Consider the following 17,537-nt stretch of genomic DNA (forward strand, 5'->3'; position numbering starts at 1 on the left):
ATTTGATCTCCTGGTGATAGAGACTAGAATAATAGTTACCAGAGTCTGGGAAGGGTGGGTGGGGGATAAAAAAAAAAGATTGGGTAATGGTTGCAAACATACACTTAAATACAAGGAATAGGTTCCAGTGTTCAAGGGCAAAGTAGAGTGACTAGAGTTAACAACAATGTATCATATATTTTTAAATGCCTAGAAGAGAGGACTTGAAATGTTCCCAATATAGGAAAATGGTAAGTACTCAGGTGGTAGATACTTTAAATACCCTGACTTGATTGTTACACATTCTGTGCACCTAACAAAAGACCATATGTACCCCATAAAATGTGTGACTATTATATAACAATTTTTTAAATATGTGGAAGAGGCATCAAAACAGAGTCTACTACAACGGTTGTTGCAGGTAGACAAAACTTGCTCAAGTGCTATACTTGGGTTGCTCCTAGAGCTTGGAGACCAGTGAACAAGAAGAGAGACACATAGGCATACATGAGGACACAGAATGTAGGGCCATGTTGATTGGGGTAAGGAATTTGTATTTTACTCCATGTGCAAGGGGTCATATAATCCAAAGCATGTTTTAGGAACGTTCTGGTGGGTCTGGATGAGGTTTGGGTCAGGAGAAAAGTACAAAAACTTTTTCTAGAAATTTTTTATGACTTTCTACAAAGTATTAGTTGAAGTTAATATCCTTAGTTTTAATCACAGTCCCTTATATATGATATTCTTAAAATTCATTTCTCATGGCATTTTTAGATTCAGAAAATAAAAATGCTACAATTAAAAGACTCTCTTTTTTGGATTAATTGTAAGGAAGCATAAAAACAAATTTGATTTTGGATTATGTCAACTATTCTACAATCATATGTCACTTAATAATCGGGACATATTTTGAGAAATGGGTTGTTAGGTGGGTTCATCATTGTGTGAACCTCATAGTGTGTACTTACACAAACCTAGATGGCATAGTCTACTACACTCATAGGCTATATGGTGTAGCCTATTGCTTCTGGGCTACAAACCCGTACAGCATGTCGCTGTACTGAATATTGTATAGGGCACTTATCACAAATGGAGCTTGCAGGACTAGAAGCTGCTCTGAGTGAGTGGAGAGTGAATGTGAAGGCCTAGGACATTGCTTCATACTACTGTAGACTTTATGAACAGTGTTCTCTTAGGCTACAATAAATTTGTAAAAAATATATATATATATGTATTTTGAAACAATAAGCTAACGTTAGCTTATTGTGTCTTTTACTCAATAAACTTTTTAATTTATAAAAAATCAAATTTGATTTTAAAAGTTTTAATTTAAATTTTTTGAGCTCTTTTGTAATAACAGTTAGCTTAACACAACCTAGCAAAACACAAACTTAGCAAAACACAAACACGTTGTACAGCTATACAAAATATTTTTTCTCCATAAGCTTTTTTCTGTTTTTAAAATTTATTTGTTTTTACTTTTTAAAGTTTTTGTTAAGAAAGGAAACACAAACACATGCATTAGCCTAGGCCTACACATGGTCAGTATCATCAGTATCTCTGTCTTCTATCCTCACATCCTGTCCTACTGGAAGGTCTTCAGGGGCAATAATATGCATGGAGCTGTCATCTCTGATGATAAACAATGCCTTCTTCTGGATTGTCCTTCTTCTGAACAGCCTGAGGATGTTTTACAGTTAACTTATTTTTTAATAAGTAGAAGGAAGACACTCTAAAATAATAATAAGGGGGGATTTAGTGACTTACCCCTATAATCCTAGCACTTTGCGAGACTGAGGCAGGAGGGTTGCTTGAGGCCTGGAGTTCAAGACAATAGTGGGACTCTGTCTCTTCAAAAAAAAAATTTTTTTTAAATTGATGGTGCACATCTGTAGTCCCAGCTACTCGGAAGGCTGAAGTGGGAGATTGCTTGAGCCCAGGAGTTCAAGGCTGCAGTGAGTCATGATTGTACCACTGCACTACAGCCTGGGAAACAGAGTAAGACTCTGTCTCAAAAAAACTCCAAATTGAATAAGTAAAAATTAAATACAATAATAGTAAAATGTATAGTAAAATAAATAAACCCATAACTTAATTTTATTATCATTATCAAGTATTGTGTACTGCACAAAATTGTGTGTACTATTCCTTTATATGACTGGCAGCACAGTAGGTTTCATCAGCTTCACCACAAACACAGGAGTAATCTGTTGTGCTATGACATTACAACAGCTAGGAAATCATTAGGGAATAGGAATTTTTTAGCTCCATTATAAACTTATGGGATCACTGTCACATGTGTGGTTCATCATTGACTGAAATGCAGCTCATGAAAATATTTTCAAGTATTTAATATCTAGTAATACTGATGGGTCTCTGCTTTATTTTAGAGAAAGTTGGGACAGAAAAGTAGCATTGTTGAAAACCAGGACTGTTTCCAAAAACATGCTTTTTAGATATTTTCTTTATTTAATTCTGTGGAGATTTTATTCCCACTTTTTAGGTGAGGGAACGGAATCTTAGTAGTTTACTCAACTGGAAATTGGTAAGACTGAAACTTGACACTCTAGGTGTTTCGTTATTGAACGTGTCTTCCTTCTTTACAACATGTTACCACCAATTTTTCATTATTTGAAAAATATCTAATTTGTTAAACTATTTCACATATTTTTGGAAGATAATTATATAAATTATATGCCAAATTATATGGGTTATTGGGTCTTCAGTTAGATAATTCCACATTGAGAAAAAGAAAATTGTGAACATTAGCAAAATAGAAAAACATAACAGTTTTCAGCAAGTTCACATTAAAACATTAACAACTAACTTGGTCATTTTTCTATTTTGAATTCTGATGTCTATTCAGATCATAAATTTCCATTATTATTCACGTATGAATAATGACGTAGGTTCTGAATATTTAGGATGACACAAACAATAATGATGATCATTTTTTAAATTTTTAAAACTTCTCAGGAAAATAAGACATATGCAAATATTTTAAGATGAGTTTATATAAATTTGTAAATAAAAGGAACAATTTACTGATTTTTGCCCTTTTAAAACCCATGTTAGAAAAACTTTCATACTAAAAATCTATTAGCACTTCTTAGACAATTACATCAAAAAATTTTTTTAAAAAATTAAAAGTTATCTAATGCATATTTTTTACCTGTCCCTTAACTGATCCTGTTAACAGTACAACTACATCATATTTATGTTCATTTCTCATTTTATAGAATTACCTTAGCAGACAAAATTTACCTCAAATATTCTACTTTGACTTGTAATTGCCTAGCTTATTTGAATAACTGTTATTATAGCTCAGAGACTGTATTCTAAAACACTGAAATATTAAACAGTCAGTAAATTGTATATACCAAATGCTACCATTTTATTGAATCTTTACTATGTAGTACTGTACTAAGCCCTCTTGTATGTATGCTCTCATTTACCCTCACAATCGTTTTATAGACAAAGCAAGAGGATTCATATGAAGGCCTATTGAATTCAAATCTAAGTTGATTTGAATTCAAACCCTGTGTCCTTTATCATCATATTTGATTTGGTATTTGATTTTTCTCCCACTATAGTCATAAAATAGTCTTCATGTGCATCTGCCAGTTTATTAACAACCAGTGGAGATGACAGAAACTGTGGAATGCAGTGGTTTTAAATATTTTCTCCCTAATTAAATGACTGTGTGTGTGTGTGTGTGTGTGTGTGTGTAGCTTGTGAAGAAAGAAAATAGTTAATAAAGAATATGTAAAGAGATAAATAAAAAGTTTCCTAACATATACAGTCATTAGCTTTAGAATTTTAAATACTTTCTCATTGAACAGTGGCAGAAACTTTCAATAAAAAATGATAATTGTTTATTTCGTTGTCTCTGGAGTAACAATTTCTTGGCAAGATAGATCACTTAGGTAGCTCACAGCTGTTCACATCTTGAAACTCTGGAAATTTCCCTAGAGTGATTTACAAATTTTGTGAAACATTCTGTTGAGAGTGGGGAATATGTTTAAAAAAAAAAAAAAAAAAAACACTGTTGGAAAGTCAAAGTTCTTGCTTTCTGATTCCAAAAACTGACTAACAAGAAGGAAGTAGCAGTTTCCTCTGGCTTCTAATTTGAGAGCACCTGCAGCTTAGAAAAAGAGTTCAATAAATTAGAATTGTGCATCTTGTGCAAATACAGATTAAATATGGATTAAGTCCCTAAAGAAATTCAAGTTCATAATTGAGTTGGCTGATTTTATCTTATAATGAAAAAGAATAGCAAATCATCAACAATGTTGACAGGAATGAGTTGATTTTGGCTACAATTAGGATTTGTCTAAAACTTAGAATAAATTGTTGATTGAGATAAAACATTTTGGTACTAGAAAAATCTAATTCTAGTTAATTATTCTTAATTAAATTTGGCTTGCTTTTTAGAATACTTAAGAGACAAAAACCGTCTAAAAATTATTTCAAAACTTCTCATGAGGTTGAAACGCTTTGATGAGTTAGTATAAATCAGATCCACATATATTATTTTCCCTACGATATACATAATATTGAGAAAGAAAAGTTAATGGATTCAGAAAATGTTTTTTGATTATAAAACCCATTATTAAGGCATTCAGAAAATCCCACAGTATGTGGGACCTACTGTAAGGTAATTACTTGGAAGCTTCTCATAAAATCTTTCGATGTTTGGGAATTAATCAGGCACTGGAAAAGGAAATTGTAGGTATAGTCAGTTTGAAGATGTCAAGCTCCATCAGCATAGGCTATTTCTGAAGAATATAGAAGACTACTGTATATCTAGGGGGGGTTATAGATATTGCTAACAGTAGAATCCGGCCAATGTTGATTTTTATTTTTTAATCACAGAACATCTCTCCATTTTTTAATCACAGAACATCTCTCCATTTTTTTTTGGCTTAACATATGTTGGTATTAGATACTTTTAAATAGAGAGTATTGCCATAAAATCTTAAAATTACCCAAACCAAAAAAACTTGTTTATATAGCCAGTCTAGTCCAAAACACTCATTCTAAATATAAGTAAATATGGGGCCAGAGAAATTAGATGGTCAAAAAAATTCATCCACTAGGGTAGTATTGGTACTAGAAACAGTATCTCTTAGTTTATATTCTAAAACTTTTTCCCAAAGCCTCTTTCCCATCTTTCAGCAAAGCACTACACACACATAATTGAAAGATCAGTTAGTAGAAACAGACTTCTAGCAAGTAAATAGACATTCGCCATCCCTCAGACTTCTACATCCAACTATCTTGTGGCTTCCTTCCATTACTGTCATTGAAATGTACAATTCCTTTTTATTTCTATTGCTTTGTATGTGACTTATCCCTCCACAGTCTCCTGTCCTTAGGACTTTTCTCTTCGTTACTAGAATTGAAATTTCATGTGTGTGCAGAGGGGGTATGTCAGGTGGTTACCCTTTGTTGGGTACAACACACCATTTCAGTGAAGGGAATCTCTGTTATTCTTATTCTGTAAGATGTCTCTCCCCTCTATTTATCTCTGCTATTTTCCAGATCCTTTTGACACTTCAAGGTAGGGCACCTGAACCAATTGCGAAATTTTATCTTTTCTATCTTCTTTTCCATCCTTATGACTTCTTCTTTCCAAAGCTTAGAAATTTTTTTAACTTTATCTTCTATTTCTTGATTTTAAAAAACCGTTTATTTCAATTACCAAGAGTTTCTTTCTTACAACCTAGTGTTATCATTGGCTGATTTCTCTGTGAATACTAATTATAGAAGTTACAATAAACAGGAAAATATTTAGCTCCATTTATGTATTTCAATAACATATTTGAATTTCCAATACAAGATTTTTTATCTAAAAGTTTTTAAAATCATCTTTTGTGGGATTTACTGTTGGGCACATTAGGGTTTCTGTTCTATTGTGGCTAGTACATTTTTCCTAGCGTACAGAAATGCTATTGATTTTGATACAGGAGTGCTGGGAAGGGAAGAGCATGGTCCCTTTAAATGATACGGAACCAGGGACAGGGAAGTGCTGGGTAGAGCAAGGCCTGTCCCTGGCTAGGGCTTCACCCTCCGGCTTGTGCCCACGAACCTAGGTGAGGACAGGCACTCCTGCCTTTGTGCCCAAATGCTGCATTTTCCAAAACCACCCTGGCCCACCACGCCCCGATCCTGGGCCTATAAAAGCTGAGACCCTAGCAGGCAGATACACAAGCGTCTGGACGTCCAGAGGAGGGGATCAGCGGAAGAAGACACAAGCAGCTGGACATCCACAGGATGTCAAGGGGAGCATGCCAGCGGAAGAGCAGATGACAGACACTGGCAGGACAGCAGGCCATTGACTGGAGGAACGATGTGGAGTTTGGCGAGATCAGGAAGAGGAGAGCACGGGCCGCTAAGCAGAGGGACCCCTGGTCCATTTCCCGTCTGGCTCCCCCATCTGCTGAGAACTACTTCTGTGTCCGGAATTGGTGGGTTCTTGGTCTCACTGACTTCAAGAATGAAGCCGCGGACCCTCACGGTGAGTGTTACAGTTCTAAAGGTGGCGTGTCCAGAGTTTGTTCGTTCTGATGTTCGGATGTGTTCGGAGTTTCTTCCTTCTGGTGGGTTTGTGGTCTCGCTGGCTCAGGAGTGAAGCTGCAGACCTTCGCAGTGAGTGTTACAGCTCTTAAGGCAGCACGTCTGGAGTTGTTCGTTCCTCCCGGTGGGCTCATGGTCTCGCTGGCTTCAGGAGTGAAGCTGCAGACCTTCGCAGTGAGTGTTACATCTCTTAAAGCGGCACGTCTGGAGTTGTTTGTTCCTCCTGGTGGGCTCGTGGTCTCGCTGGCTTCAGGAGTGAAGCTGCAGACCTTCGCGGTGAGTGTCACAGCTCATAAAAGCAGTGTGGACCCAAAGAGTGAGCAGTAGCAAGATTTATTGCAGAGTGAAAGAACAAAGCTTCCACAGTGTGGAAGGGGACCCGAGCAGGTTGCCGCTGCTGGCTAGGGCAGCCTGCTTTTATTCTCTTATCTGGCCCCACCCACGTCCTGCTGATTGGTAGAGTCCAGTGGTCTGTTTTGACAGGGCGCTGATTGGTGCGTTTACCATCCCTGAGCTAGACATAAAAGTTCTCCACATCCCCATCAGATCAGTTAGATACAGAGTATGGACACAAAGGTTCTCCAAGGCCCCACCAGAGCAGCCAGACACAAAGTGTGGATTGGTGCATCCACAAACCTCGAGCTAGACACAGGGTGCTGATTGGTGTGTTTACGATCCCTGAGCTAGACATAAAGGTTCTCCACGTCTCCACCAGGCTCAGGAGCCCAGCTGGCCCCACCCAGTGGATCCCGCACCGGGGCCGCAGGCGGAGCTGTCTGTCAGTCCCGTGCCGTGTGCTCGCACTCCTCAGCCCTTGAGTGGTTGATGGGACTGGGCGCCGTGGAACAGGGGGTGTGCTCGCCAGGGAGGCTCCGGCCGCACAGGAGCCCATGGAGGGGGTGGGAGGCTCAGGCATGGCGGGCTGCAGGTCCCGAGCCCTGCCCCGTGGGAAGGCAGCTAAGGCCCGGTGAGAAATTGAGCGCAGCGCCGGTGGGCTGGCACTGCTGGGGGACCCAGTACACCCTTCGCAGCCACTGGCCCGGGTGCCAAGCCCCTCATTGCCCAGGGCTGGCAGGGCCGGCCAGTTGCTCCGAGTGCAGGGCCCGCCAAGCCCACGCCCACCCGGAACTCCAGCTGGCCCCCAAACTCCACAGGCAGCCCCGGTTCTTGCTCACGCCTCTCCCTCCACACCTGCCTGCAAGCTGAGGGAGCTGGCTCCTGCCTTGGCCAGTCCAGAAAGGGGCTCCCACAGTGCAGCTGTGGGCTGAAGGGCTCCTCAAGTGCCACCAAAGTGGGAGCTCAGGCAGAGGAGGTGTCGAGAGCGAGCCAGGGCTGTGAGGACTGCCAGCACGCTGTCACCTCTCACTTCTACTCGGTAAAACCTTGGACTCATTCTCCAAGCCCATGCGTGATCTGATTCTTCCGGTACACCAAGGCAAGAAACCCTGGGATATAGAAATCCCTCCGTCCTTGTGATAAGTAAGGGGGTCTATGAGCTGGTTAACAGAAGCCTACAGACGGCAAAACTAAAAGAGCATCCTGTAACACTCGCCCACTGGGGCTTCAGGAGCTGTAAACATCCACCCCTAGTCACTACCATGGGGTTGGAGCCCCATGGCCTGTTTGTCTGCATGCTCCGCTAGAGGTTTGAGCAGCCGGGCACTAAAGAAGCAAGCCCCTCCCCCATCACATGCCCTCATCTGGACAAGGGAACTTTTCCCGTTTCAATTTCATATGTTGAACTTTCATATAGCAATCTTGCTAAACTCCAGTATTATTTATTTCTAATTGTTATGCTTCAAGTTATCTTGAGTTTTCAATTATGATAAGCATATTATATAACTCAAATATAATGTAATATTTATATCTAATTTCTGTTCCTTGCCTTTTTGCATTAGTTATAAATTAAGATTGCTTGACTATGTTGCATAGCACAGGTAGTGGACTTTAGTGGAAATGTTCTTAAAATTTTAACACTTAGCATCATGTTATTTTATGTTTTTGGTTGATATCCATCCTCATATTATCAGGTATCTTTTTTAGTTTGCTAAAAGTTTTAATCATGAAACAAGCATTAACTTTCATTAGATGATTTTTCTTTCTCTATTGATAATAATAATTTAGCTTATACATGTTACTATTTTTATTATATTAAATAATTAAATTTGAAATATTTTACATTTACTAAAAATTATTAGTATTACTAGTTTTTCCTTTTGCCTTAGATTCCAATTTGACTTGGTTATTGATCCTGTCTTTTTAAATTCTGATATTTTATTTATCATGGATGTTTGCTATAATTTTAATTTTTTAAACATATTGCAATACCATATTATTTATCTTGGTAACTGAGATTTTTTAATATTCTCTTAAATGTTGTGCCTGAAGAGATTACCTCACTTGCCTCACTCTAGTCCCAGCCCTGCTAGTCAGATTACAAGTTTCAGATAGTGTTTACACGAGAAAGATATTTAGGAGTGGACTTGTGAATCAACATGGTCAACCAGACAGTCATATTTCTCTAAACATGATGTTAGGTTCAAGGGTGACCTAAGACATTTGGGTCAATGAGCGTGAAGCCAGGACTTTAACTCAATTCTTTTGAGGTAGGAGAATCCAAAAAATTTTAGAAGACTTTACCCTGAAAAGATGTGGACCTTAAATTCTGAAAGTCTATTGAAACCTTGTGCAACTAGAAAATAAAGGCGAAATATATTGAGCAGCAGAATCATGAGCCAAAGATAGACTGAGTTTTATTGACCTAATATGCGACCCTGAATCTGTCTATACTAAAGTCAAGTTCCTCTGGTCTTTTCAGTTTTGTGATTCAGATATATCTCTGTTTTATTTCAAACTGATTGGGCTAGAAATTTTATAATCTGTGGCTAAATTGATGAGGAAATAATATTCATTGTCCTAATGCTCCATTTTATTTATTATAAGGTTAAAGTCTCTCTCTCTCTCTCTCACTTTTCCTGGTACAATAAATTACCATGCACCTACTATCTAAATCTCTTATAAGTACTCTGAGTAATTCTAACCAAGAAACTAGCTATGTGGTTGAAAGTAGTTCAGAAACTGGACCTGCAGGACCAACAAAAGCAAAATGTTTTCTGTTCTACCTAGCAAAATGTGGGGAAAGTGATTAAAGTACATGCCAGCCAAAGTCCCTGAGAAAGCACTTAAAGTCAAAAATTGGAAACACTAAATAAAAATGCTAATTTGCTAAAAACCAGATAAGAGCAGGAGCCGCTGATGAAAGAATCAACAAATGGCCTAAATAGTTAGCTAGTTTAGTGTCATGATTTTTTTTCTTCTGGTATAGAGATGGGCTAGGCCAAATACAATAGTCAGGATAGGAAGTTATGTAATATATAGTTATATAACATATATTTAAATAAACATGTCTATATTTGTACAGTTGTATATGAAATGAGTGATGAAAATATGTATGTAGCAGAGTAAATTTAAAATGTATAGATTGTTAGGACATAGTGTACTAATTTGTTTAACAAATAAATTATAATATATGGATGTGTATTTGTAATTAAAAGGCAGCTATTAACAATTCCAATTTAAGGAAATAAAACCAGAGTGTGGAAACAATTATTTTTGGTCTTAAGATTTTGTACCTTTATGATAACTAATGAGCATTGAATTCTTTTATATGTACTAAAATCTTTACGAGTCCAACAGCCAGGTTTCATTATTCAGAATAATATATTTTACTTCTTATAATGTAAAAAATATAATCGTTTGAGTGGTTTTCAGCATGATCTGTTAATTTTGAATACAGAGAATGAACAAAGCAGGTACATATATGTATATGCCGAATAATGTAATTCCATATACAATTCACAGTTAGATGCATTTGATTGTGGAAAATGAAGACAATAACATCAAGATCTTCTTCCAAAACACGGTAAAAATAACGTTCACATGCATTAAACATTTCAAGCCATCTCAGTATATGTCTTTCTTGAGTAAGTAGTGAACCAATGGACCAGTGGTTATTGTTGGAGAAAACAATTAGGCAGCTCATCTATGCGCTATTTATACAATCTTAGTGACTATTTACCACTTCACATAAGTAGACTTCCCACTTATTTGAAGCTATTGCTATCTATAAATAAATGGCAACAGGAAATGTTTCACAAGGGCCTTTGATTTCCAAAACTCTCAAATTCCACAGCAAAGACTTAATTTAAGGCAATTATTTATGCACTGAACATTTGAATCAAGATGTAATATTTTCCTTAAGTGAAAAAAGCTGATATTATTTTGTAATGATAAAATTTGTATACCACAGTAGAAAATGATTTGTAATTATATGTTAGAACTTTTCATATTCCATATTGAAACATAGTGATTCTGTAGCTGGCATCAGCTGTACCCTGACTTCACATGAATGGCCCGGAAGGGATCTTAATTTTAAACAGGAAATCAGTGTGAATTAGCTGAGTAATTAACATTCAGGGTACAGTGAGCATTCTTAACTAAATCAAAGTAGTCATGAAAGAAAGTACTGTAGGTAAACCCAAAAATATACATCAAAATTAAATGGTGAGGTTGAAGGTTGTAGTTAAGTACCAACTAGTGTGAGTTCTGGGAGCATTTTGAAATGGTGGAGGAATGTACTAAATTTCTGCGGAATTAATACTGATGGGAAGGATGCAGTAAAGAGTAAAAATGGGGGCATTGTGGTTTGCACCTGTAATCCCAGCACTTTGGGAGGCTGGGGCTGAAAGATTGCTTGAGCCCAGGTGTTCAAGACAAGCCTGGGTAATGTGGTGAAACTCGTCTCTAAAAAAATTACATAAATTAGCTGATGTGGTGGCCTGCACCTGTAGTCCCAGCTAGGTGGGAGATTTCAGTGACCTGTGATTGCACCACTGCACTCCAGCCTGGGTGACAGAGTGGGACCCTGTCTAAAAAAACATAACAAAACAAAACAAAATGAAAAAAAAAAAGAAGAAAAAAGAAAAGAAAAAGAAAAAAGTAAAAAGCCTAGGGATTGGGTGAATTTTTTTGAAAAAAAGCGTAAGGATTTAGAGACTGTTTAGATGTGGTATATGAGGGAAAACAAGAAATCTAAATTGAGTTCAAAATTTCAATCCTGAAGAACAGGCAGAATTATACTATCATTGTTAGGGAGAAGTCATGAAGCTATACCAAATGAATGAAGTGTTTGTTTCTAAATCAGTTCCAGTTCCAGTGTCAAATTTGAGGTGAACACTACAGAAACTGACATGTCTTGGAGGCTGTTGAGGTTGTTGAAGTGCCGGACTGCACGTGGCTCAGCAATAAATGAAAGATATAGGTCTGGATATAGAGTGAATTAACTCCAGCGAAATATTCAATCCCCAAGAGTGACTAGCCCATGAATTTTCTAGTAGACTCTTCCTTGCTGATAATTTTCTCTTCAACAGAAATAACCTACTTTTCAAAGCATGAATTATTAGTTGCATTGTGTGCAAATCCTAATGATAACTGAATAGATTTCAGAAGGTTTAAATATTTTTGTTATTTTTAGTAAGAGAAAATATTGGGAAGCATAGTATTAGGAAGTACATAGAAATAATTTCCTTTCGCTTGCCATAAAACTTCTTGTTTCCATAAAGTTTCTCCTTATCATGAGTTGTATTTAACACACAATTATTCAATCATTTTGACTGATAGAATGGGCTATGGTCAAACAAACAAACAAAAAAAGTGAAACCAATCCAAATCAGGCAGGCACATGATGCAGAGTTGACTGTTCAAAGACAGTTTAGCTCAATATAGATGGAAGTACTGGTTAGTACAAAAGGAGAGAAACCATGTCTAAGGAGGGAAGCACATAATAGAATTCTGTTATTACCAGTCTTTTCAAATACACAATTGAATAAACTTTATCAGAAGCAGGTGTTTGTCACCATTTTATATGTGAAACTCAGGAAGTTCTTGATTTTTTAAGAGCTGTATTCCTTAATCTGGTTACAGGCTATAAAGGAGATAATCATTTACATGGTCATGTTCTCAAACAGATGGTCACCAAATGGAAACAAAGGACTGATTTGATGTAGCCGGTAGTATGCTAATTTGTAGTTAAACGAAAATACAGAAGGATCCAGAGAATAAGTAATTTCCCAGTAGCCAGTTGATAAATTACAGACCTAGAATAAGCAATTTAACAAGATTAGAAAAGTAACTCTGATACAAATATGTTGATAACAAGTACAATAAGCATAGAAAATTTAATGAACATATTAATTAAAAGCATTTTAATAGAAGAAAAATCGAAAATCATAGTGAAACATTTCATATAAAATATTTAGTAGAATTAATGTTATATTGCTATAACAAATTCACATATTTTTAACAAAAATTTCTTCATATACTATTTTCACTCTCTGCTTCTTTCTTTTTCTTTTGGTTTTAATTAGGCCTCCTTTTGATATTCTTTGGATGAAACCTATAAGAGGAAGAGGAATAAATTAATGTGTGATAAAATAACACAATGAAACATTTTATCTAAAATCTTCTCAAAGTATCTTTTAATATTTAAATCCAAAACACATTATTGATTTAAAAGCCTTTAATTTGTCCATGTATTCGTGTAGAACAATTTATTTTTAAGGATGTTACTTTGCATATATGAGTTAATAAAAATGGATAAGCATGCCGTTCATTTTTATTATTAGTTCCTCTTCTGTTACAAATCCATGCTTGCTTTATTTTTAAATAGTAGAAATGTGGCTGTATGTGGTTGATTAAATTACAGGTAGTTTTTATTTGCATTTTTATACTCTTCTTAGACTTTTATAAACATGCATTACTTTTATATTCAGAAGACATTAATAAATATGTTAAAATTTTGTGCATTACAAGAAAGCTTAAAGCAATTTTGGTATAGTCTTTTAAAGTGAATGCTTAGTATTTGAACATTAAAAGAGTAACATGTTTAATTTGTTTTAAATTGATTCTTTATCTATGAGGACATTAAAAGAAATTACAGTTACATATCTAGCAATATTATCTAAATGTAATTGAAGAGGACATTTCTTAGCTAGATTATACTTTCTTATAATAAAGTAATTAATTTCATATCTTAATAGATTATCATTTCAATTCAATTGCTATCTTAAACACTAGTCAATTAATGGGAAGAGTATCTTCCATACCTTTTTTACATGCCCTCAGACATTCTTGTTTGGAGGTAAAATTGTTTTCATTTCCCCCACATCCACTGTACTTAAATGGGCGGCATTTCCCAATGACTGAATTGTAGTAGAATCTGTTCTCATTGGCACGACACAATCCTCTGTCTGCTGGAGTGAGACACCATGAGGGACCGTGAAATTCTAAAAACATTAGGAAAACATGGTGAGCCATATGTGATAGTGGATTTCAGGTTTTCATATTTATATTGTTTATAGATTAATGTTGTTGCATGTGTATGTAAAACAGTAATCTGAATGAATAAAGGGGTATTTAATAAAATTCGTGCATTTCAATTCTAGGAAAATGCTTAACAAAACCCTGTGTCCACTATATTGAGATTTTTCTCCAATGAATTAAAAAATCTCATTTGCTAAAGAGAAGTGTTATGATTACTCTTTATATGAACAAACTATTTGTACATAATAAAAACCACTGTTCAACAATGTAACTGCTGAAAATTTCTTACAGACACACACACACACACATATCACACATATATATTCATTTACATATCATTTGTTCACAAATATTTAGCTTTAAAAAATTCTAATGAGCAAAGTTTTTATTTGTGATGTAACAAAAACACTGAAGCTGAGGAAGAGTTACTTCTCTTGACTAAACACATGCTGACTGACGTAATACAATCACAGTTTAAAGTGGAGGAATTCAGGTGTAGCAAGTTTTAAGTTTCAAGGAGTGAGTCCAGATGAGATGTTTGTCTTGGTAGCATTTTTTTTCTCATATTTGAAGCTTAGTTCTAGATGAGTTAAATGTTTTTGCAAAGGAAGCAATATTGATAAAGCCAGTGAAATGAAACGTTCATTTGGATCAGACAGATAAGCTGGTTTGTCAATGGGATCAATCAATGGTTTTCAAAAACAGAAGAGAAAAATACAATTAGGGTAATAAAAGGAGCACTCAAAAGAGTGCTAAATCAAAAGAGAAAATTAGTTTCAGCTGAATGTTAGTTTTTAGCTCTCTGGGAACTACTGTCAGTGAGGGGCACCGAGTACTCTTCGGTAGCACAGCTAAACTGCTTGATGTTAATAAACCAGTACTACAGGTAAGTTGTTGTATGGCAGGGAATCAATACAAGAAAACTTTAATGGCTTTGTCAAATGGTGAGATGTGATACAAGCAAATACAGAGGAGGAAGATTTGCTAAATGTCCAATATTAGCAGAAAATAGAACTTCGAGGAATCCAGTAGTTAATGAAGGCGAATAGATTGTGCTTTAAGCAAGAAGCAGTCTTTTGGCAAATAAACCCCAAATGAACAGACTGTAAAAGAAAAGAAATAAAACAAAGTGAGAAAAAATGAAAAAAAATCTCAAATTGATATAAACATTTTTTACCACCTCCTGCCTTCTAGATATTTAAATAAGGACTAGAGTGTCTTGATATAGTAACTCAGGTAATAAAAAATATTCTGGGAAATATGAGAGGGAATGAATACTGTGAGAATAATTTATGAGAAGAAATTTGAGACAGGTGATATTTTGGTGCCAAACTACATCAATAAGATATCAGAACTATAATCAAATAAAGAGTATTTAGTTTTACTTAGGTCTTTGACTAGGTATATATGCAGTGATTTTAAGAAGACCTTCTAGGATTTGTAAAATGAAAACATCGTTTTAAATCACATGTAGCCCTTTATGTTTTACCTTCTCCTATGTGGGGATTCTAGTGCATGATTTTTAAAATAATTTTTATTGTGTATATATTCCTCACATATATCCCATAACATCATAACAAAATGATGTTATGGGATATATATAGATAGTAAAATAGTTGCTATAGTGAAGCAGATTAACATACCCATCTTCTCACAGTTACATATTTGTGTGTGTGACAAGGGTAGCTAAAATCTACTTATATAACAAAAATCCCTAACACAATACTGTTTTACTAACTGTCGTCTTCATGTTGTACATTAGATCTCTAGGCTTATTTATCCTACATGCTTGTATTTTGTATCCTTTGACATGATGATATGCCATCATAAATCAAAGTTGAATGGTGAGAATGTGTGTTAGACATTCTAGAAAATGTTGACATTTCCTGTCACTAAGAATCATTTATATTAGAGGAATTTTCTAGCAGTCTAGGAGAGTTATATTGTAATTGGGTTGTACTATTGTACACACTTTTCCAATGTGCGTGATGTGTATTATCATACTTGCACAGTATAGAATATAAAATGATTATTAATTGCCACCACTTTGATCTCATGAGCTTCCAGTTATCACCTATGTTCAGAAACAAAAGAGATGCACTAGATGCAATTAACCTAATTTGAGAAAAGAGAAAACAGAGGAAATTGCTATCCCTTTTTTTCCTGTTTAAACACCCACAGTAACTTCGAAATAGATGTGTATGATAAAATGATATAAGACTTATACATCAATTTCACTTTAGCATTTTGTATGTAAGATATATCTGCCCATAGTAAGTTGCAGATAATATGTGTGAATGTGGTTGTAAGTTGTATCCTTCTTTGCAAATGTTAGTTGTTACGTCTAAATAGCAATGCCGGATATCAAGCCCCCTTATTCCAGAACAGAAAAAATTTTCTGATGACAGGGTGCAAACTCCTTCTCTTTTCCCACATACAACCTATAGTAAACATGGCCCAATCATAAAATCAAGGTTATTTCAAAATAGGAAAAAGCTAGCCTAGTACACATGGGGCTACATTCCCTAGATTGGAGGTATGAGAAGAGGAGCCTCTGTTATCATAGACCAAGAACAGCAGGTGAATCCTAGAACCATTTGGGCCTTTCCATTGAAGCTGAAACCATGGAAGATACACCACAGATGTGGTGGAGAGACATACATTAGCTTCAGTCTTCCTTTGACCATCCAGTCATCCAACAAGGCCTGCCATTTACCAAATCCTTTCAGAAGCCAGAGGAGAAAGTTCCCCATAAAACCACATGAGGCAGGGTGAAAGCAGGGGATTGGTTTGAGAGCAAACAGACAGCTGACCAGCATAGATGCCAGCAGAGAAAATTTCACTAAATTATCCAAGGCATCAGATTGCCTCTACTGACACTCTTTATGACTTCTGAATCAGAGGGTGTCTGGCATGCTGCTTCTGACAGCCTGGGATTTGGTATGCAGATGCACCTATAATCAGATACTTGCTCCTACTTGTCCATGACTGATGCAATGTCAGTTGTTTATCTTACTCCGCCCTGATTTCAACCACTGCTTACATAGATCATTCTACACAACAGAGTTTTGACCCAGATCAACAGTGAGGTTCCTAACACTAGTAATGGCAATATTTCGATAGTGCATTAAAATGTGAAGTTAATCACTAAGGATATTGTATTATGTGTAATTAACTTTTAGAGGTTTTTAAAGATGCAATAAATTATTGTCAGTTAAGGAATCATTATAAGGCTGTTATTCTTCAGAACATAAATTTTACCTGATATGTAAACTAATTCATTTATCTTAAGATCATTTTAACTCTGAGCAATAAGGCTATCATTGGGTTACTATATCATAAATCACAGTAAAAGTAAAGTAATGAAGCAAATGGTTTCTTAAGAACATTTTAGCTCCATTTGAATTTTTTTCACTTCTTGAAGAGAAAAACTTGATTGTTTCCAAATAGCAAATTTATTCTACATATAGATCAGCACTCATCTGTTCAAAATGCAGACTTTGCCATCTACAATGAAAGAAAATATAAAGGTTTTGTGAAATGTGATTTTTTAATTTGAGATTATAATTATTCACAGAAAGTTAAGATAGAATAAAAAA

The 17,537-nt window shown here is 35.7% G+C and overlaps 2 protein-coding genes across 2 annotated transcripts in view; one reads left to right on the plus strand and one right to left on the minus strand.

Moving 5' to 3' along the window:
* The first annotated feature begins 5,979 nt into the window (after nt 1-5,979).
* Nucleotides 5,980-17,537, plus strand: part of GULP1 (GULP PTB domain containing engulfment adaptor 1) — a 1,103,064-nt gene continuing 1,091,506 nt past the window's right edge. The window contains exon 1 of the mRNA XM_063645626.1: nt 5,980-6,499. The gene's annotated coding sequence lies outside the window, so the exon portion shown is untranslated. The remainder of the gene's footprint in view (nt 6,500-17,537) is intronic.
* Nucleotides 10,260-17,537, minus strand: part of TFPI (tissue factor pathway inhibitor) — a 91,669-nt gene continuing 84,391 nt past the window's right edge. Inside the window, exons 7-8 of the mRNA XM_055289961.2 lie at nt 13,722-13,901; nt 10,260-13,012 (exon numbers count right to left, since the gene is read on the minus strand). Coding sequence (XP_055145936.1) covers nt 12,906-13,012; nt 13,722-13,901 — 287 coding nt within the window. The 3' untranslated portion in view covers nt 10,260-12,905. The remainder of the gene's footprint in view (nt 13,013-13,721; nt 13,902-17,537) is intronic.

Source organism: Symphalangus syndactylus, chromosome 8, assembly GCF_028878055.3.
Source record: "Symphalangus syndactylus isolate Jambi chromosome 8, NHGRI_mSymSyn1-v2.1_pri, whole genome shotgun sequence".
Taxonomy (NCBI): Eukaryota; Metazoa; Chordata; class Mammalia; order Primates; family Hylobatidae; genus Symphalangus; species Symphalangus syndactylus.